The sequence below is a fragment of the Schistocerca gregaria genome, chromosome 1 (assembly GCF_023897955.1).
Source record: "Schistocerca gregaria isolate iqSchGreg1 chromosome 1, iqSchGreg1.2, whole genome shotgun sequence".
Taxonomy (NCBI): Eukaryota; Metazoa; Arthropoda; class Insecta; order Orthoptera; family Acrididae; genus Schistocerca; species Schistocerca gregaria.
Window position 1 is genome coordinate 301463800 of NC_064920.1, and position 16490 is coordinate 301480289.

Sequence of the window (16490 nt, forward strand, 5' to 3'; positions counted from 1 at the left end):
ATGTCTTTTTTGTCAAGGACGTACTACAAGTACACCAATTCTGGAAAAAAATCATCGTCAGCAGAGTTACTGCCATGGGTTACTGTGCTTCAATTACAGTGATTGGCATCTACTACCACTGATCATGACAATGATAGATGGGCTGCAATGAAGGAAATCACTCACAAATGCAACAGTGGATGACAATGACAGTGACGACAACCACCACCACCACCATCATCATTAACAACAACAACAACAACAACAACAACAACAAATGAACATACTTATCAGAGCCATCTCCTCACAGCGGATTACAAAAGCCATAACCACACTTCACAGAGGACTGAAAATAACAAAGGCAAAGGAATATTGCCAATGTACGCTCAAAGAATGGAAAAAGAATGTGTGGATTAATGAGTAGTGCTACACCAAGATACAAGCTCTTGGCATTATATGAGTACACAGAAAATACACGAAGAGCTGCATCCTGATTTTCAACAGGGAACTGTTCGTGCAGGTGGTGGAGGTATTCTCATGTCTCATGTGATGTATATTTACATGGGTTGAAAAAAAAGCACTATGTCTGTGATCATCTGATGACTCAACAAAGCTTGTGTTGTCTTCCAGTTACCTGACTTCAGACCTACACAGTAAGTATGGGATGCCATAGAGCAAGACATGGAAGCCTTGGACTTTACTCCCAACAGTCTCCATGTGCTGTGGTTGGCAGCTGAGTGGTATTGCATTAAAATGATTAGCAAATACTTTCTGTATCTTGTAAGGTACATACCTTTATTCATCACTGTGCTCATGGGAGCAAAACAGGGTGTTGCATGCCACTATTTCAGTTGCTCACAATCAGGTCTTTACTTTACAAGATTACCGTATAAGGTCTCACAGATGGAAGCAGAGATGGAATATTAGCTCAGATAGAAAAAAAATGGCCCTGGCACTGGGTTTGTCAAAGCACAAATCCTGGAAAGGAAGTTTACACACATCCCTTGCAAATGTGAGGAGGAAGAGGAGGACAGTCATGGTCTAACATCTTGTAACAAGGAATGAGATATAACACAAGGGGGGAAGGATGTGGAAGGAAACGGCCACATAATTTCCAAAGAAACCATTCCACCAGTCTAAGGAAAAGTGTGTGTGTGTGTGTGTGTGTCTGGTTAACACAAAAAAAGATGTGTTTATTATTTTATTTTTATACCGTGAATTTTATTTTGTAAAGTATTAAGAAAAGTTGTACAAGGTATACTATCTGCAGAATGTATGACAATGCCACTACTCAACACGATCAGTGCAAGCATTCGCAGGACAACAGCAGCTCAGTAACAACGAGGGAACAGAACCTCACAAGTGGAAAGAACTCACCGTATCAACTGACCTATGGGAAGCGGAGCATCCAAACAACATAAATAAAATTTGGAAATATACTCAGCATGTGGCTAACGAATGAGAACACAACAACTCTAGGCATGAAGTGCCAGGATAGGTCCATGGCAGTTAAACTCCATGGGAGAAGTGGCCTGCTCCACTTATCGCCACTCACAAGTAAACACTTCTGCCAGTGGGTCTGCCCATTGACACTATGCAAGCACCATGCATCACAGGTGTGTGAACTACTTCGATGTTCTACACATGCCAGCTCATCTGCCTCCATCATTACACCTGCTGAAGGGGATATTAAATCCATCAAAAGGCCAGGATTGGGTCGTAACCTCCAGCGCAGAAAAACAGAGAGTGCCAGAGAACCCAGCAATGGACTGATCACCATAGGAGCCAACACTGACACCACTGGCTCCACTGGAAGGGTGGAAGGACATGGAGGAAGTGTCACTGGTGGATCCACCAGCAAGAGTGGGCATGAGGCCACCTCCATCGATGAAAGTGAGTTGAGATCCATGGGCTCCACAACACCAGACAAAGGCATGAGCTGAAATGGGACACAAGGCTGTAGGCAACAGCAGGACAGTGGAAGTGGTGTGTGTGTGTGTGTTTGGAGCTCAACAGTGAGGTTATTAGCAGCCTTAAACTCATTAAAACAAATGTCTAAAATTGTTGCACACAAGGAGGAGGGAACCTATAAAATGAGACTCATCCACTCACTCCCACCTCACTCGCACCAAGCCACACAGTCACTCTATCTCACATGCATGAAGACAGCTGAGAAAGGGTGGAAGGTGCTACATCTTGGTCTAAAACAGATGTAAAACCATAGAAGAGCTAAAAGAAAGACACAGGGAAGTGGATGTGGCTGACCTCTTACAAGAAACGTGAGTGAGGCATTCACCCTATTAACACATTAAGAACATGTCCCTAAAATTTTTGTAGGCAATTTTTTCACCGAAGCTTACAACCACACCACATTTGTTTGAACATCACTTAAAATAGAGGGCAGATCTGCTGGCAAATCTCCCACTGCCAGTTAATCCATAAACAAAATACAGTCTAGTAAAATGTGGTGCACAGTGATCTCTATATCACAAGCACCACACATTGGAGGGTCCCCTCAGCAGAACAAGAAGAAATGCAACAAAGGACTTTGGCCTACGTGAAAACGAGCGAGGAGGACATAATCCAGTCTTCGTGGCTGAAAGGAGGTATGTCACAGCTGAAAAGTGAGCTTGATGAGACACAACTTATTATCCATCCCTTTCAGCCACTCATCCTCCCATTGATGCATGATTCAACCATGAGGTTGTACATGCTCCACACCAAGTGACTCCACCACAGGTTGCATGTGGATCCCAAATGGCATTGTCGCTCATGGACGACCGGAGAAAAGTTGTTCCTGAGGTGGATGAGCAACAGTATGGTATGCGAGTGAATTTGGAACTGCAAGGAACTTACTTTTCTTATGCACTATGAGGAGCTGATGCTGGATGGTAAATCACAATAAACTCTGCCACTCAGCTAGCTGGAAGGCCGCAGCAGAGGTGATCCAACAGGGTTGGTGCAAATGATCAGTATGATGAGCCAGATGCTCCCCACCAACATTTTCCACAAACAACTGCCGACACTGTAGCCCACCACAACATCTGGTAGCCACCCAGCCAATACGCAAAGGACTGGGCCCAAACAGCAACTCCAAGAGAAAAATGTGGCAGGCCATGGTGGTCTGTAGCATGTGACTCAGAGTGCAACAAATCCAGGCGACATTGCAGCTGGCACCCATGCATACATGCACCCACTGACCAGTGTTGCCCAGTACACAGCCAGAAAACTCAACAAATGCATCATCATGCAGACAAAGATATCTTCATCTGGGTCTTGAATGTATGCACAAAGTGCTCCACCTCCAAGTTTAAAGTTGTGTGAAATGAAATGGTATTCAGATTCTGAATAGCACTGTGGATGAAAAGGCTTCAATCTGGAGTGTCACAAATTGCGTATTGTTACTCGACATGAGCATCCTAACTGATCCCTCAATGGCAAAAATAATTAACAAAAAAATTGTCTTGAAATTTTCGGTCCAGCCCAAGATACTCTCAAACAACAAGCTAGAAGACCGCAGCAAGGAGCATGAAAAATAATGGACTGAGGCACTAAATTCGATTTGTCAATGGCCTGAAAGCCAAAAACAGAAAAGACATCAAGCCCGAAGATATTTTGTGCCAATAGTGGATTGACAACTAACAATGTAAGTCGCCATTCCACATTACTGCAGCTCAAAGACATGGAGAATTGCCCTCACAAGCTGACAGAGGGCTGCTGCAACTCCGAACACCCCACGATCCTGTATGTATCCATGTCAATGAGGCTGACTGACACTCCCATGTCTACTTATAATTCAACCAGCCACCAATCCAAAATCAACACCTGAAAAATATGCTGGGACGACACTTGTGGGGTGTTGGACACAGCCCAGAGTCCAAGGAAAACACTGGGTTGTCTGACAACTGACATGCAACTCTCCGACTGTCACAAACAGTTGTGAAACATCCTATCTGATGGCATACCCGACACATAGCCTACTCAAGCGGGCAGTCTTGGTGAACATGCAACAAATGACAATCAGGGCAGGACTGGTGGTTCACCTAACAAGTGGAAGGAGAATGACACCAAGGATCCAAAAATCACAATGGACAGGCATTACCATGCTATCAAGCTTGGAGCACGCGATGACAGGGAGCACCAAGATACTGTTGCATCAGAATTGTCAATGGCAACAACACAAGGTGACTCAGTGGGAGGCAAGGCAACCTGAGGTATCTGACAAGGCTCCAGAAGCTGTTGACCCTGTACAGCAAATCACGCCACCTGCCAATTATTAGAAAGGATGTCCCAAGTGTCCACCATGAGCTCATGCCATTCCACAATTAGGGCAACTTTGTCTAAAAAAGGGTCGTACATGCCCATCGACTAAGTCTGATCCTTGGTATTAAGAGTCAACTGGACAATTACATTCCAAGCTGTGACGAAGCAAGCTGGGATATTTTTACTACCCTCTTGTTTTGCTATCTGCCTCCTTAGAATTCATTTTTTTCACTTTTAACAAATTACCGTTAACATACATGAATATAATCTGCATTTTCACAAAAGAGAAACGTTGACCCTCAGTTTCAAAGAATATAACACCAGATCTAATTTTGTGCTTAGTTTTATTGATTTTATAATTTATTTCGACTATTCCTAGTCAGTATGTTTTGTTACAGGATGAAATCAGTAATTGTTTTGTAACTTAAATTCTATTGTTGACGTATAAACAAATATAAATTCTGTACTAATTATAAACTTTAGGAGGAACAACTGATAGTATTCTTAAAGTATCTATTTGGATCTATTCAAAAACATGTTAGCAAAGCCAGCCCTTAATTAATTCCAAAGTAAGTAACAGTTTTGTCAAAAGTATTGTTTGTGTAACAATATTTGTTTATTTTTGGATTTAAACAAATAATTCAGCATAACTTTTGCAGTAGAAGAAACTGTTAAAAAGAACCAATTTTTCCATGTATTCAGTTAATTTAATGACTTAAATTTTCATTGTAATTTATGTAAATTTAACTTCAAACATTGTGTAGTTTTAATACTTATTATTAAGAGGTTATATAAGGGCCCAACTTTTGGTCCCAAGACAGTCAGTCCATGGCCGAGTTTCAGACGAGGAACCTATATTGGTTAGATCAACAACAATGCATTCATGAAATAAATGTAACACAATTAGGCCATGTGTTAAAACAATGACAGTATCTGTTCCACACAAACCTTCACAAACTGTGAGCTTTGTGGTTAGGTAGATGTTCAACAGTAAACTATGATAGCAGTATGTGGAGATTTGCCTGCAAACTATTAATGAGGCTTACGGAATGTTAAAACAATAGTGCACTGGCCATATATAACTGTGTACTATTGGGGGGGGGGGGGGGGGGGGGAGGGGGGGAGGGGGGGGGTTATAAACAGTGAAAGTAAACTACTGTGAAACGCAACTGTGCACCTGTCGGCTACATTATTTAAAGTAGTCAGTGTTGTACTTTCACACCCCATTTGTCAGCCATTATCACAACATAGTACGTTGACACCGAGGACAACAAACGAAGAAATAAAGAAGGCAAACTGTCACAAAGTTAGTGAATCTGCTTAAGAGGCATCACAGACACTCAATACACTTGTGCAAGAGGCCTTGCAAATCAGCAATACAGGTCACATACAACTGTCCAGGGCATCAGTGATACTGGTTAAACTGCAGCCATGCCACTACCACATACATTTGATGGCCGAAATACTGTGTAATCAACTGACAAAACTCATCAAAGGGAGGCTTCTCAGGCTGAGTGGAGAGTTTCAAATTTAGGCAAGTTCATATTAACTCGCACCGCTGGACAACAAGGTTGTATTATCAACCGGACTGACAATATGTCTTATATGATAGCGCAGCAAGAACTGGTGCAGATAATTTTCCCAACTTAGACTCAATGAAACTGGCAAATAGCGTTGGGGGCAGGGCGCGAGGTAAGGTCAAGAAGCAAGCCAGCATTCTGTGTTATCACTGCCTGCATCTGCTCCCAATTCTACTGCTGCTGCTACTGCAGCTCCTTGTGCATCACAACTGTTCCTGGCAGAATTCCAAAAGTACCGGGTCCACGGTAGCCAAAAGTGAACACTATTAAAATAGGGAAAGAAAAAATATGAGGGATCAAAAGCATAATAACGTCCTTTGCTGCCACTTCTGTACCTGCAAAAGGTGTGACAATGCTGCTGCTAACATGGTCGGCACAGGTACTTCACACACACACACACACACACACACACACACACACACACACACACAAACACAGAGAGAGAGAGAGAGAGAGAGAGAGAGAGAGAGAGTGGGGGAGGGGGGGGGGGGGGTAGAGGAGTGAACAGTTAATGAAATGAGACACTTAGGTGCAAAATGTAAATACAATATATATAAACAACAGAAGTCAGCAACAGATGACATTTAAAAATTTTGGAAACAAACTAAAAACAATTATGGCAAATATAAAATGCTGTACCTTACCTGAAGAGGAATACTCCAAAATGCATGAAAACTGGCACAGGCATTAACTACACGATCTGTGTCAGTGCTCATGAAGTTTACGACTTCCCCTGTCCTAAAACAAGGAAATAAAGGTTGTAAAGAGTCTGATGTCTGCACACAAATAAAGTGAGGAGGAACAGTAAGAAGAGATTTGTTAAACGGAAAACTCCCTTCATACTTTAAAATCAGATTGAAATTAGAGATATCTGACAATTTCCGTCTTTCTAGGAAGAAATTTGATTCTGTTAGCTCCACAAAGGCACTAACAACTGATTTTAAAACAACAGGGAGGTATCAAATATTATGTAACTTTGATTCCTACACTTTTAATTTCTAGGAGCATTCTGTGTGGAATAATGACCTATACTGCAGCTAATGAAAGAAAAGTTTCAAATAAATAACAAAATAGAAAATAACATGAACATTCTGATTTTTAGGAACATAAGGCGAAATTTGCACTTTTTTACAACTGTCAGGAAATTTTGAATTTTTCCCATTCCTACATAAAAATGTTGTACATCTGATGGTAGCAGTTTATTAAGATTGGTAGCTGATAGTTACTGAATGCTGAAATGGATTTTAAAGAATCATGTGTAATCTTAAAACAACATACCAGTTCCTGTTTAAAGAACTATAGCTTTTAAACATGTCACTGCGGTGAAGTGGTGTGTTGCACAAGCATTTTTTGAAGCAATGAACAATAACCCAACTATAAAATGTTTATTTTCCTGATGAACTAGATTAACCTACTGCTTGGATGTATGTTTTATTTATACACATTTATTATGATGTAGAAGGATGCAGTGTACCTGCAGGCCAGGACGACAATACACATTGTACCACACTTGCAGTACCTGCTGGTTGGGCAGCTTATTCACTTTCTTTGCGTCCTACCTTGTAGATATGGTACGAATCATAGCAGAAGAGTGGTCGGGACAATGCATACGATGGCATGGAGACAAGATAAAACCTGAAACTTCCTGGCAGATTACAACTGTGTGCCGGACCGGGACTCGAAATTGGGACCTTTGCCTTTCGCGGGAAAGTGCTCTACCATCTGAGGTACCCAAGCACAGCTCACGCCCCGTCCTCACAGCTTTACTTCTGCCAGTACCTCGTCTTCTACCTTCCAAACTTCACAGAAGCTCTCCTGAAAACCTTGCAGAACTAGCACTCCTTGAAGAAAGGATATTGCAGAGATATGGCTTAGCCACAGCCTGGGGGATGCTTCTGTGAAGTTTGGAAGGTAGGAGCCAAGATACGGCAGAAGTAAAGCTGTGAGGATGGGGCGTGAGTCGTGCTTGGGTAGTTCAGATGGTAGTGCCCTTGCCCGCGAATGGCAAAGGTCACGAGTTCGGGTCTTGGTCTGGCACACAGTTTTAATCTGCCAGGAAGTTTCATATCAGCACACACTCTGCTGCAGAGTGAAAATCTCATTCAAGAAAAAACCTGTTATATATTTGCTCAATTTAAATCTGTTGAATAAGGCAGAGTGTTTTTGGATTGGTCCTTATCAATGTAATTCTGATATTCTGAGTAATGAAGCACTTTTGTATTGCATCGTCATTGTAGACAAGGATGCAGAGTATACAATACATTGTTTATGAGGAGCTTTGTATTTGTTTCACAAATTGGCTGTTGTATTGCGCTCTTAATTAGCAGCAGTAACTGCAGAACTTCAAGGAAAGAAGTTTGATCAGAAGAAGTTGGCAAGTGTGCTGAAATAATAAGATGAGCAAGATTAAAAATGGACATTTTACCTCCAAATCAGACCTTACTTCACCACCCGATATCACGGTACATAACCATCGCATACATCGCATGGGGAAATCAGTAACAACAACCCAGAAGACCCAAAACAAATACAGCTGGGAGTAAATAATATTGACTAAGAACAAGAATAGCAAACAGAAATTTGAAATTTTGAAGAAGATTGGTGTTACTTGAGAAGCAAAGTAAGTGATGATGGTTGAAATAGATAGGATACAAAATGCATACTGGCTATGATGAGAAAATCATTTCTGAAAAAGACAAATTTTTTGACACAGATGAGAAAATTTAATGTTGCAATGGATAGGTCTGGATTGTATCTTTGTATGGATGTGAAACACATATGATAAACAGTATGGGCAAGAAGAGAATGGAATATTTTGAAATGTGGTGCTAAAGAGAATGCTGAAGATTATATGGGTACATTGGATAACTAATGAATGGGTCTTCAACAGAATCAGGGAGATTGACAGCACAATTTGATTAAAAGAAGGGATTGATTGATTGACTGATTGACTGGATATATTCTGAGGCAACATCAAAAATCATCAAAAGGCTCAGATAAGTAATTGATTCAACTGAATGCAGGTTGCAGTAGTTAGGCAGAGACGAAGACACTTGCATACAATAGAGTAGTGTGTGGAGCTGCACCCAGCCAGTCTCCAGACTGAAGGTAACAACAACAACAACAACAGCAACAACAACAACAACCAGCAGTTTCTACAGTGATGATCACACTATTTTACATAACAAAACAGGACAGGACAGTTTTTTGCAGATTTGACCTGAGACCTGAGTCCCGTAAGTTCCTTTGTAGTGGTGAATATGAAGATTTTGTGAATGTTCAACATCTAGTTAATAAACTGAAAGTGGAAATGAACCAGCTTAAAAATATCAAGCTCATGATGGATTACAACCAGATATTTACAAAAAAGGAGCTACAGGCTATATTTGAGTACCAACATAAGTTTTCTTGGTGTACAAAGAGATTTTATCAAAGAATAGGAATGTATAAAATGCAATATTATTTTCTCATCATATTTGCTCATACATAATAATCTTACAGATTCTGTTATTAATGTTAATACGCTATTATTGGTAATTAACTTCAAAGTTATTGGCAAATAACTGCTGTAAAATATTTTTGATACAAACAACTTTTTTTCCCCACTGGAATCCACATAGTTAATTAAACCATGTAGTGGGTAGCACTATGAAAAAATCAAACTTGATACATATGAGTCACCCTAGTACAGCTAAAACTGCTGTTTCATTTGAAAGACTTTACATAGTTGCCACATAAAACTTAAGACTAGTAAATGTTTTACTCTAGCAAGAATAAATTCAGTCTTGTAAGCCAGACGTGGTACAAATAAACATGAAATGTCAACTAAAATGCTGTCAAACATGAACCTATACAAAGCAGATACAGTACATGAAGCAAACAAAAGAGCACTGATTATCAAATTTAAAATCTCCTCATTCTTTCGAAGTACATAGCACCGAATGCACATGGAAAAAAATAACGTACACAAACTGGTAGCAAATTAATGCCACAAAAATACACAGGGTGGAAGACAATTTTGGAGTATCATCTGTTTACAGTTATTTCTACATATACAGTTTGCTATTACAAGTCTTAATTTTAAGCTTAAAGCAAGAGCAAATTAAATAATAAACAAATGAGCTACATGATGTGATTAGTTCTCACAGCAGTTTCCCTCAATATTTGCAATCAAAACAGTTCATATTCTAATGCCTTAGACAACCCGAAGTGATGTGAAGTTGGATTGCAAAATTCACACCTCTCTCCCATAGGTTGACTTACTTGGTATGTAAAGCTGATCTTGTTCCCTTGATTTCTGTCTACATTGAACTTTAAAAACTTCTTCTCCGAAGAATACTGCTGGTTAACAGGAATTTATAACACTCTCTCTCTCTACTTTGGAAATAATTTTTTTCTCGTTACAACAGTCAATGATATAAAACACCATAAGATACATAACCACTCCTTGTTCTTCCAATACGGCTTCTGTGGCGCGAGTGCCAAACACCTGTCAATGCCATTTGACCGTCGCATCTACCTTGTGCTCATGGCTACTTACCAGTCTGCACACACAAAAATGTGTCATGCTGTATGTACATTCTCTCACATTTATTTTTAAAATATCATGTGTTCAAGATGGTAGAAGGTCAAGGGGTTCTAGAATTTACTTAGGCGGAAATTCTCAAATCTACATATTCCCCCCCCCCCCCCCCCCCCCCTCAGATCGAACACGCGGTATTTACACAGACTCATTATGTACATTAGTATTACATATAACAACAATTCAAATTTCCACAGTATACATTCTATATTTTTTTGTTAACCGTGCACAACCCTTTTATTTACTATTTAGCTCTTTTTTTTTTTCATTCTACTTTGATAATAACAACTCGAGCATTTCACCTCCTGTCGGAGTCAGTTCTTTTATATCTAGGAATCATGCGGACAACATTTCTGATTTCCAATCATAAATTCCAGGTGTCACATACACTTGATTATTTCTTACTTTATTCTAATTCTTTATACTATTTTTTCTCAGCACATACTAGTTTCATTACTCACAGTCTGGAGGAACTATGGGCAAATGAAAGTGTTCTTTCTGACACTCATAACACATAATAATGCTAGTTGTACATAGAATTCTAACTTACCAGAATAGTTCCTGTAAAATGTGTGACTTTTGTCACAATACTGCCCTTTTCCCCTAGAATCAGTACCTATACCTTACATGTGGGTTGACCCTATGATTGCACTTTCTCCTTACATTCCAGTAGATAAGCCTCTTTGTAATAAATCCCTATTCTTCAGGGCACAGGTCGTCCCATCTCTATGTAGGTACGCCTGCCCTATACCCTTAGCAAATGCCGGACACAGCCCCCCTTATCCTTTGGCAATAGGCCTCATGGTTCATTGCCCTAGTATACATCTTTATGTATAGTATAATTAAATATTTCCTGGAAAAAATAAAAATCTATTTTACACTTCACTCTCACTTCTTGGTACTTCATTTAGTCTCTGGAGTCCTCATCTACTTTTTGACTTATTTACTCTTAACAGATACTACGTCTACCTCTACTTTCAACTCGACATTCCTTAATAATTATCAAAATCGATTCCTCTCACATTTATGCTCTCTTTCCTTACTCACACCTCCTTCTTATACACTCGATGTAGATTCCTTCTAGTTTTTTATATGTATATATAAATGCGATAGTGAATCATCATAGTTCTTATATATATATATATATATATATATATATATATATATATATATATATATATATATATATATATATCAAAAACGAAGATTCCAAGTCTTACCAAGCGGGTAAGCGCCGGTAGACAGGCACAAGAACAAAACACACAAACACACACACAGAATTACTAGCTTTCGCAACCGATGGTTGCTTCTTCAGGAAGGAGAGGGAAAGACGAAAGGATGTGGGTTTTAAGGGAGAGGGTAAGGAGTCATTCCAATCCCGGGAGCGGAAAGACTTCACTTAGGGGGAAAAAAGGACAGGTGTACACTCGCGCGTGCACACACACACACACACACACACACACACACACACACACACACACACACACATAACCATCCGCACATACACAGACACAAGCAGACATATTTAAAGGCAAATATGTCTGCTTGTGTCTGTGTATGTGCGGATGGATATATGTGTGTGTGTGTGTGTGTGTGTGTGTGTGTGTGTGTGTGTGTGTGTGTGTGTGTGCGTGTGTGTGCGTGTGCGTGTGTGCGAGTGTACACCTGTCCTTTTTTTCCCCTAAGGGAAGTCTTTCCGCTCCCGGGATTGGAATGACTCCTTACCCTCTCCCTTAAAACCCACATCCTTTCGTCTTTCCCTCTCCTTCCTGAAGAAGCAACCATCGGTTGCGAAAGCTAGTAATTCTGTGTGTGTGTTTGTGTGTTTTGTTCATGTGCCTGTCTGCCGGCGCTTTCCCGCTTGGTAAGTCTTGGAATCTTTGTTTTTGATATATTTTTCCCATGTGGAAGTTTCTTTCTATATATATCTGTGTGTGTGTGTGTGTGTGTGTGTGTGTGTGTGTGTGTGTGTGTGTGTGTGTGTGTGTGGGCGCGCGCGCATGCTGCCTGATTCTTCGGCCTTCTTATCTGAAGATAAGTTGTAGGTTATTGGAAACGACGGAAACCAGGAAGGACTTCTGTGATAGAAGTAGATGAATATGGAAAGAGGGAGAAGAATCGAAGAAGAGAAAGAAGACAGCCCCAAAGACAGAAAACCCTTACCACCCTCCTTCCCCAGGATCACTACCTCGCCAGTACATGAGTGAGAAGCTGGAGGAGGTATGGAGTTTAATCGTCTCCTACAGAACGTACGTTCCCACCTTCACCTTTGAGATTCCCGAAGAAAAACTTAGTAACCTTATGGTAACAGAAAATGGTGAAGAACCAGATACACTTGTTTGTGAAGGTTGTTAGAAAGGTGTGATGTGTGTTTTGTGTTAGTCATGATTTATCTGGTAGTGTTAATCATGCTTTTACCTTCACTACCACCCCCTCTCAAAATCAGTACAAACCCTTCTATCTACGTCACATCCTATAAAAGGTATAAAATATTCTGTACCAATTATAAAATTATTTATTCCATTATCACAGTCATTTAACTAGATGTATAATATAATGTTTTCCACAAATATAATATTCCATTCAATTTACTAAGAAAATTATGCTTCAATGCCTTTAACTCTATTATCTTACATTCAGTATGAGAATGGTATTCTCACAAATTTGGAAATTATTTCAAAAGTTATGTGACAGGTATGGTTCTCCCTATTTAGTTAGGACTAGGATTACCAGGCAGCTTTCAAGAAAACTACTTTTTGAAATCATTCATATTAACAGATCTACTGACATTGACTTCACTGAAACTTCAGTCCACGGATCTGCACAGAAGCTGGTGAATCTATTACTTACAAAGAATAATTCAGGCAAGAATACAATCTAACTATACACCAAGAGTGGGAGAGACTGGTTGGGTAAGCAGATCTTATCTCAGGGGTAACGTGCGCACCAATTCCCATCTCGTGTCAACTCCTAGCAAGACAGAATAAGTCTGGATAAGACAGGATGAGTCATGAAGACAGGTAGGGGCACCCATGGAATAACCAAGGACTAGACAATCAAAATTCCTAGCAGGCACAACTCTCTAACAACCGAGGACAATGCAGTCACCTACAAGGAGCAGTTTTGGGTGACGTTATCACAATTCCTCACTGGGATTTTTCTCTAATAAACTGTAAGCGGGGATGATAGAATAGAGAAAGAAGTTGGGGGAATTTGCTGCAGGAAAATTTTATTACAGAAGAAACACCAAAAACAGCTCGGGATCCAATGGTCGTCACTCCGCCTGTTAACACAGAGTGTTAATGTCCCTGTGAGACATATGTGACGGTTGCCAAGTTCTAACGTTGTAGATTACCTGAAGCGATGTGAAGTTGAATTGCAAAATTCACACCTCTCTCCCATAGGTTGACCTACTTGGTACATACAGCCAATCTTGTTCTCTTGATTTCCAGCAACATCGATCACCAAAAACTGCTTCTCCAAAGAATACTGTTGGTTAACACGAATTTATAACTCTCTCTCTCTCTCTCTCTACTGTTGAAATAATGTAGAACTCAAAGACTACTTTTAGTTCAGTCTTGGTATATTTCAACTTCCACAAATAATATATTACCCATTTCTCGCATCAACAATTGAATGTATACAAGTCAACCAATTCGTCTCGTGTTAGACTCGATAAAATACATGTGTAATAAAGTTGGTTTAACAACCACATAATTTATGAACCCCTCTTGCCTCTAGCGAGTCCAATACGTGAATTACAATTAACAATGTTTCAACTGTTCTTCTTTTTTTCTTGATACAATAGTCAACGATATAAAACACCTTAAGATAAATAACCACTCCTTGTTCTTACAATACAAACAATTTTACCACAGTATTTTCTCAAAAATCTGTTCTGAAACTCTATGCACCAGTTTTTGAAACCGTTATCCACTAATTTCCATCAAGTGTAGTAGGCTCACAGTCATAAGTATTAAAAGCTTGTTTAGAGCTATTTGAACATTTTTCCCAGACTTACAATTTTTCACCGCAGCCAACAGGAAATAAATGTATGGAGCCAGATCAACACTACATGAAGATACTGAATGCCTTATTGCTAAACTGAGCAAGATATGCTACCCTCTCTGTTCACTAAAATCCTTCTGTAGTGAGAAAACAGTAATGAATACCTTGAATGCCTTACTGCAAAACTGAGCAACATATGCTACCCTCTTTGTTCAATAAAAACCTTCTATAGTGAGAAAACAGAAATGAATACCTATCATGCCTGTTTTCATTCTCACATTAAATATGGTGTAACACTCTGCGGAAACTCAAAAGTAGCTATAGTACTTTCAAACTGCAAAAAGGGACATTAGAATCATGTCTGGATGGATACCTATAGACTCATGTAAGCTGCTGTTTAAGATCTTCGGTATTCCTCCTCTATCGCTAATCTACATTATAGTACCCTTATATTCTTTAAAATAAATCTAGCAGGTAAGGACTGCAGATTACAAAAAAAAAAAAAAAAAAATAAAAAAAAAAATTGAGATACTCATTATCACTTTTCCAGAGAAAACAAAAACGTACATGCAACCCTAATCAACACATCCCTGTGCCAAAACCATTCTTTCCACATGGGAATTAAGCTTTATAACTATCTTCCTGAAAACATAAGAGTAATTACCAATATCAACATCTCTGGAAAATCTCTAAAGCCATATTTACAGCATCACCGTTTTTACTCCACTCAAGAATATTTATGTTTATGAAGTGTACTATATAAATACTTAATGTATGAAGTGTATTATTGCAGTCTTAAATAAGTATGAAAAGAAATCACTTTTGCCTGCATACTTATAAATTAACTAGCCCAATGTCTACACATAAGCTGCTTTTGTGACAACAGGATCAATAAAATACAGTCTACAATCTATAGTAAGGTCAAGTGGTAAGGTTAAGCCTTCTTAGCTGCAATTTACACTTGGTATTTCTTGTGATTTAAGCTCTAAGAACAGAATCATGAAGCTGGTCGCATATGCAGATGCACTGTCATTGTGCAGGACGATACTCCACAGTCCTGTCCTTGTTTGCCTTTCCTACAAAAAGGTATAGTTCTCCTTTTTTCTCTCTCCAGAGGTACAGTTCTAACATAATTGCTTTTTGAGGAAAAAGTTATCATTATATTCTTGCTTACACTTCTGGATTGTTTCACTTTTGTTGGTGGATGTTAAACAAGAAAAATCGTTATTTTTGACAGATATTTATATTCTGAATTAAAATGTAAATAATTAGTAACAATGTCAAAACATGTAACTAGAATTAACTTTGTGTAATGTGTCTAGAAGATCTCTGAGGCAAATGATCTTTTGCTCATAGACAGGGTGTTACAAAAAGGTACGGCTAAACTTTCAGGAAGCATTCCTGACACACAAAGAAAGAAAATATGTTATGTGGACATGTGTCCAGAAATGCTTACTTTCCATGTTAGAGCTCATTTTATTACTTCTCTTCAAATCAAATTAATCATGGAATGGAAACACACAGCAACAGAACGTACCAGCGTGACTTCAAACACTTTGTTACAGGAAATGTTCAAAATGTCCTCCGTTAGCGAGGATACATACATCCACCCTCCGTCGCAAGGAATCCCTGATGCGCTGATGCAGCCCTGGAGAATGGTGTATTGTATCACAGCCGTCCACAATACGAGCACGAAGAGTCTCTACATTTGGTACCGGGGTTGCGTAGACAAGAGCTTTCAAATGACCCCATAAATGAAAGTCAAGAGGGTTGAGGTCAGGAGAGATTGGATGCAATGGAATTGGTCCGCCTCTACCAAACCATCGGTCACCGAATCTGTTGTTGAGAAGCGTACGAACACTTCGACTGAAATGTGCAAGAGCTCCATGGTGCAAGAACCACATGCTGTCGTACATGTAAAGGGACATGTTCTAGCAGCACAGGTAGAGTATCCCATATGAAATCATGATAACATGCTCCATTGAGCGTAGGTGGAAGAACGAAACTAAAATGAGCTCTAACATGGAAATTAAGTGTTTCCAGACTCATGTTCACATAACATCTTTTCTTTATTTGTG

General features: G+C 39.5%; 1 protein-coding gene across 2 annotated transcripts in view; it reads right to left on the bottom strand.

The window, feature by feature from the left end:
• Positions 1-16490, bottom strand: part of LOC126342120 (ATP-binding cassette sub-family C member 10) — a 371444-nt gene that overhangs the window by 235576 nt on the left and 119378 nt on the right. For both annotated transcript variants that reach the window (XM_050001827.1, XM_050001828.1), the window contains one exon: positions 6467-6560. In XM_050001827.1, the coding sequence (XP_049857784.1) occupies positions 6467-6560 (94 nt within the window). The remainder of the gene's footprint in view (positions 1-6466; positions 6561-16490) is intronic.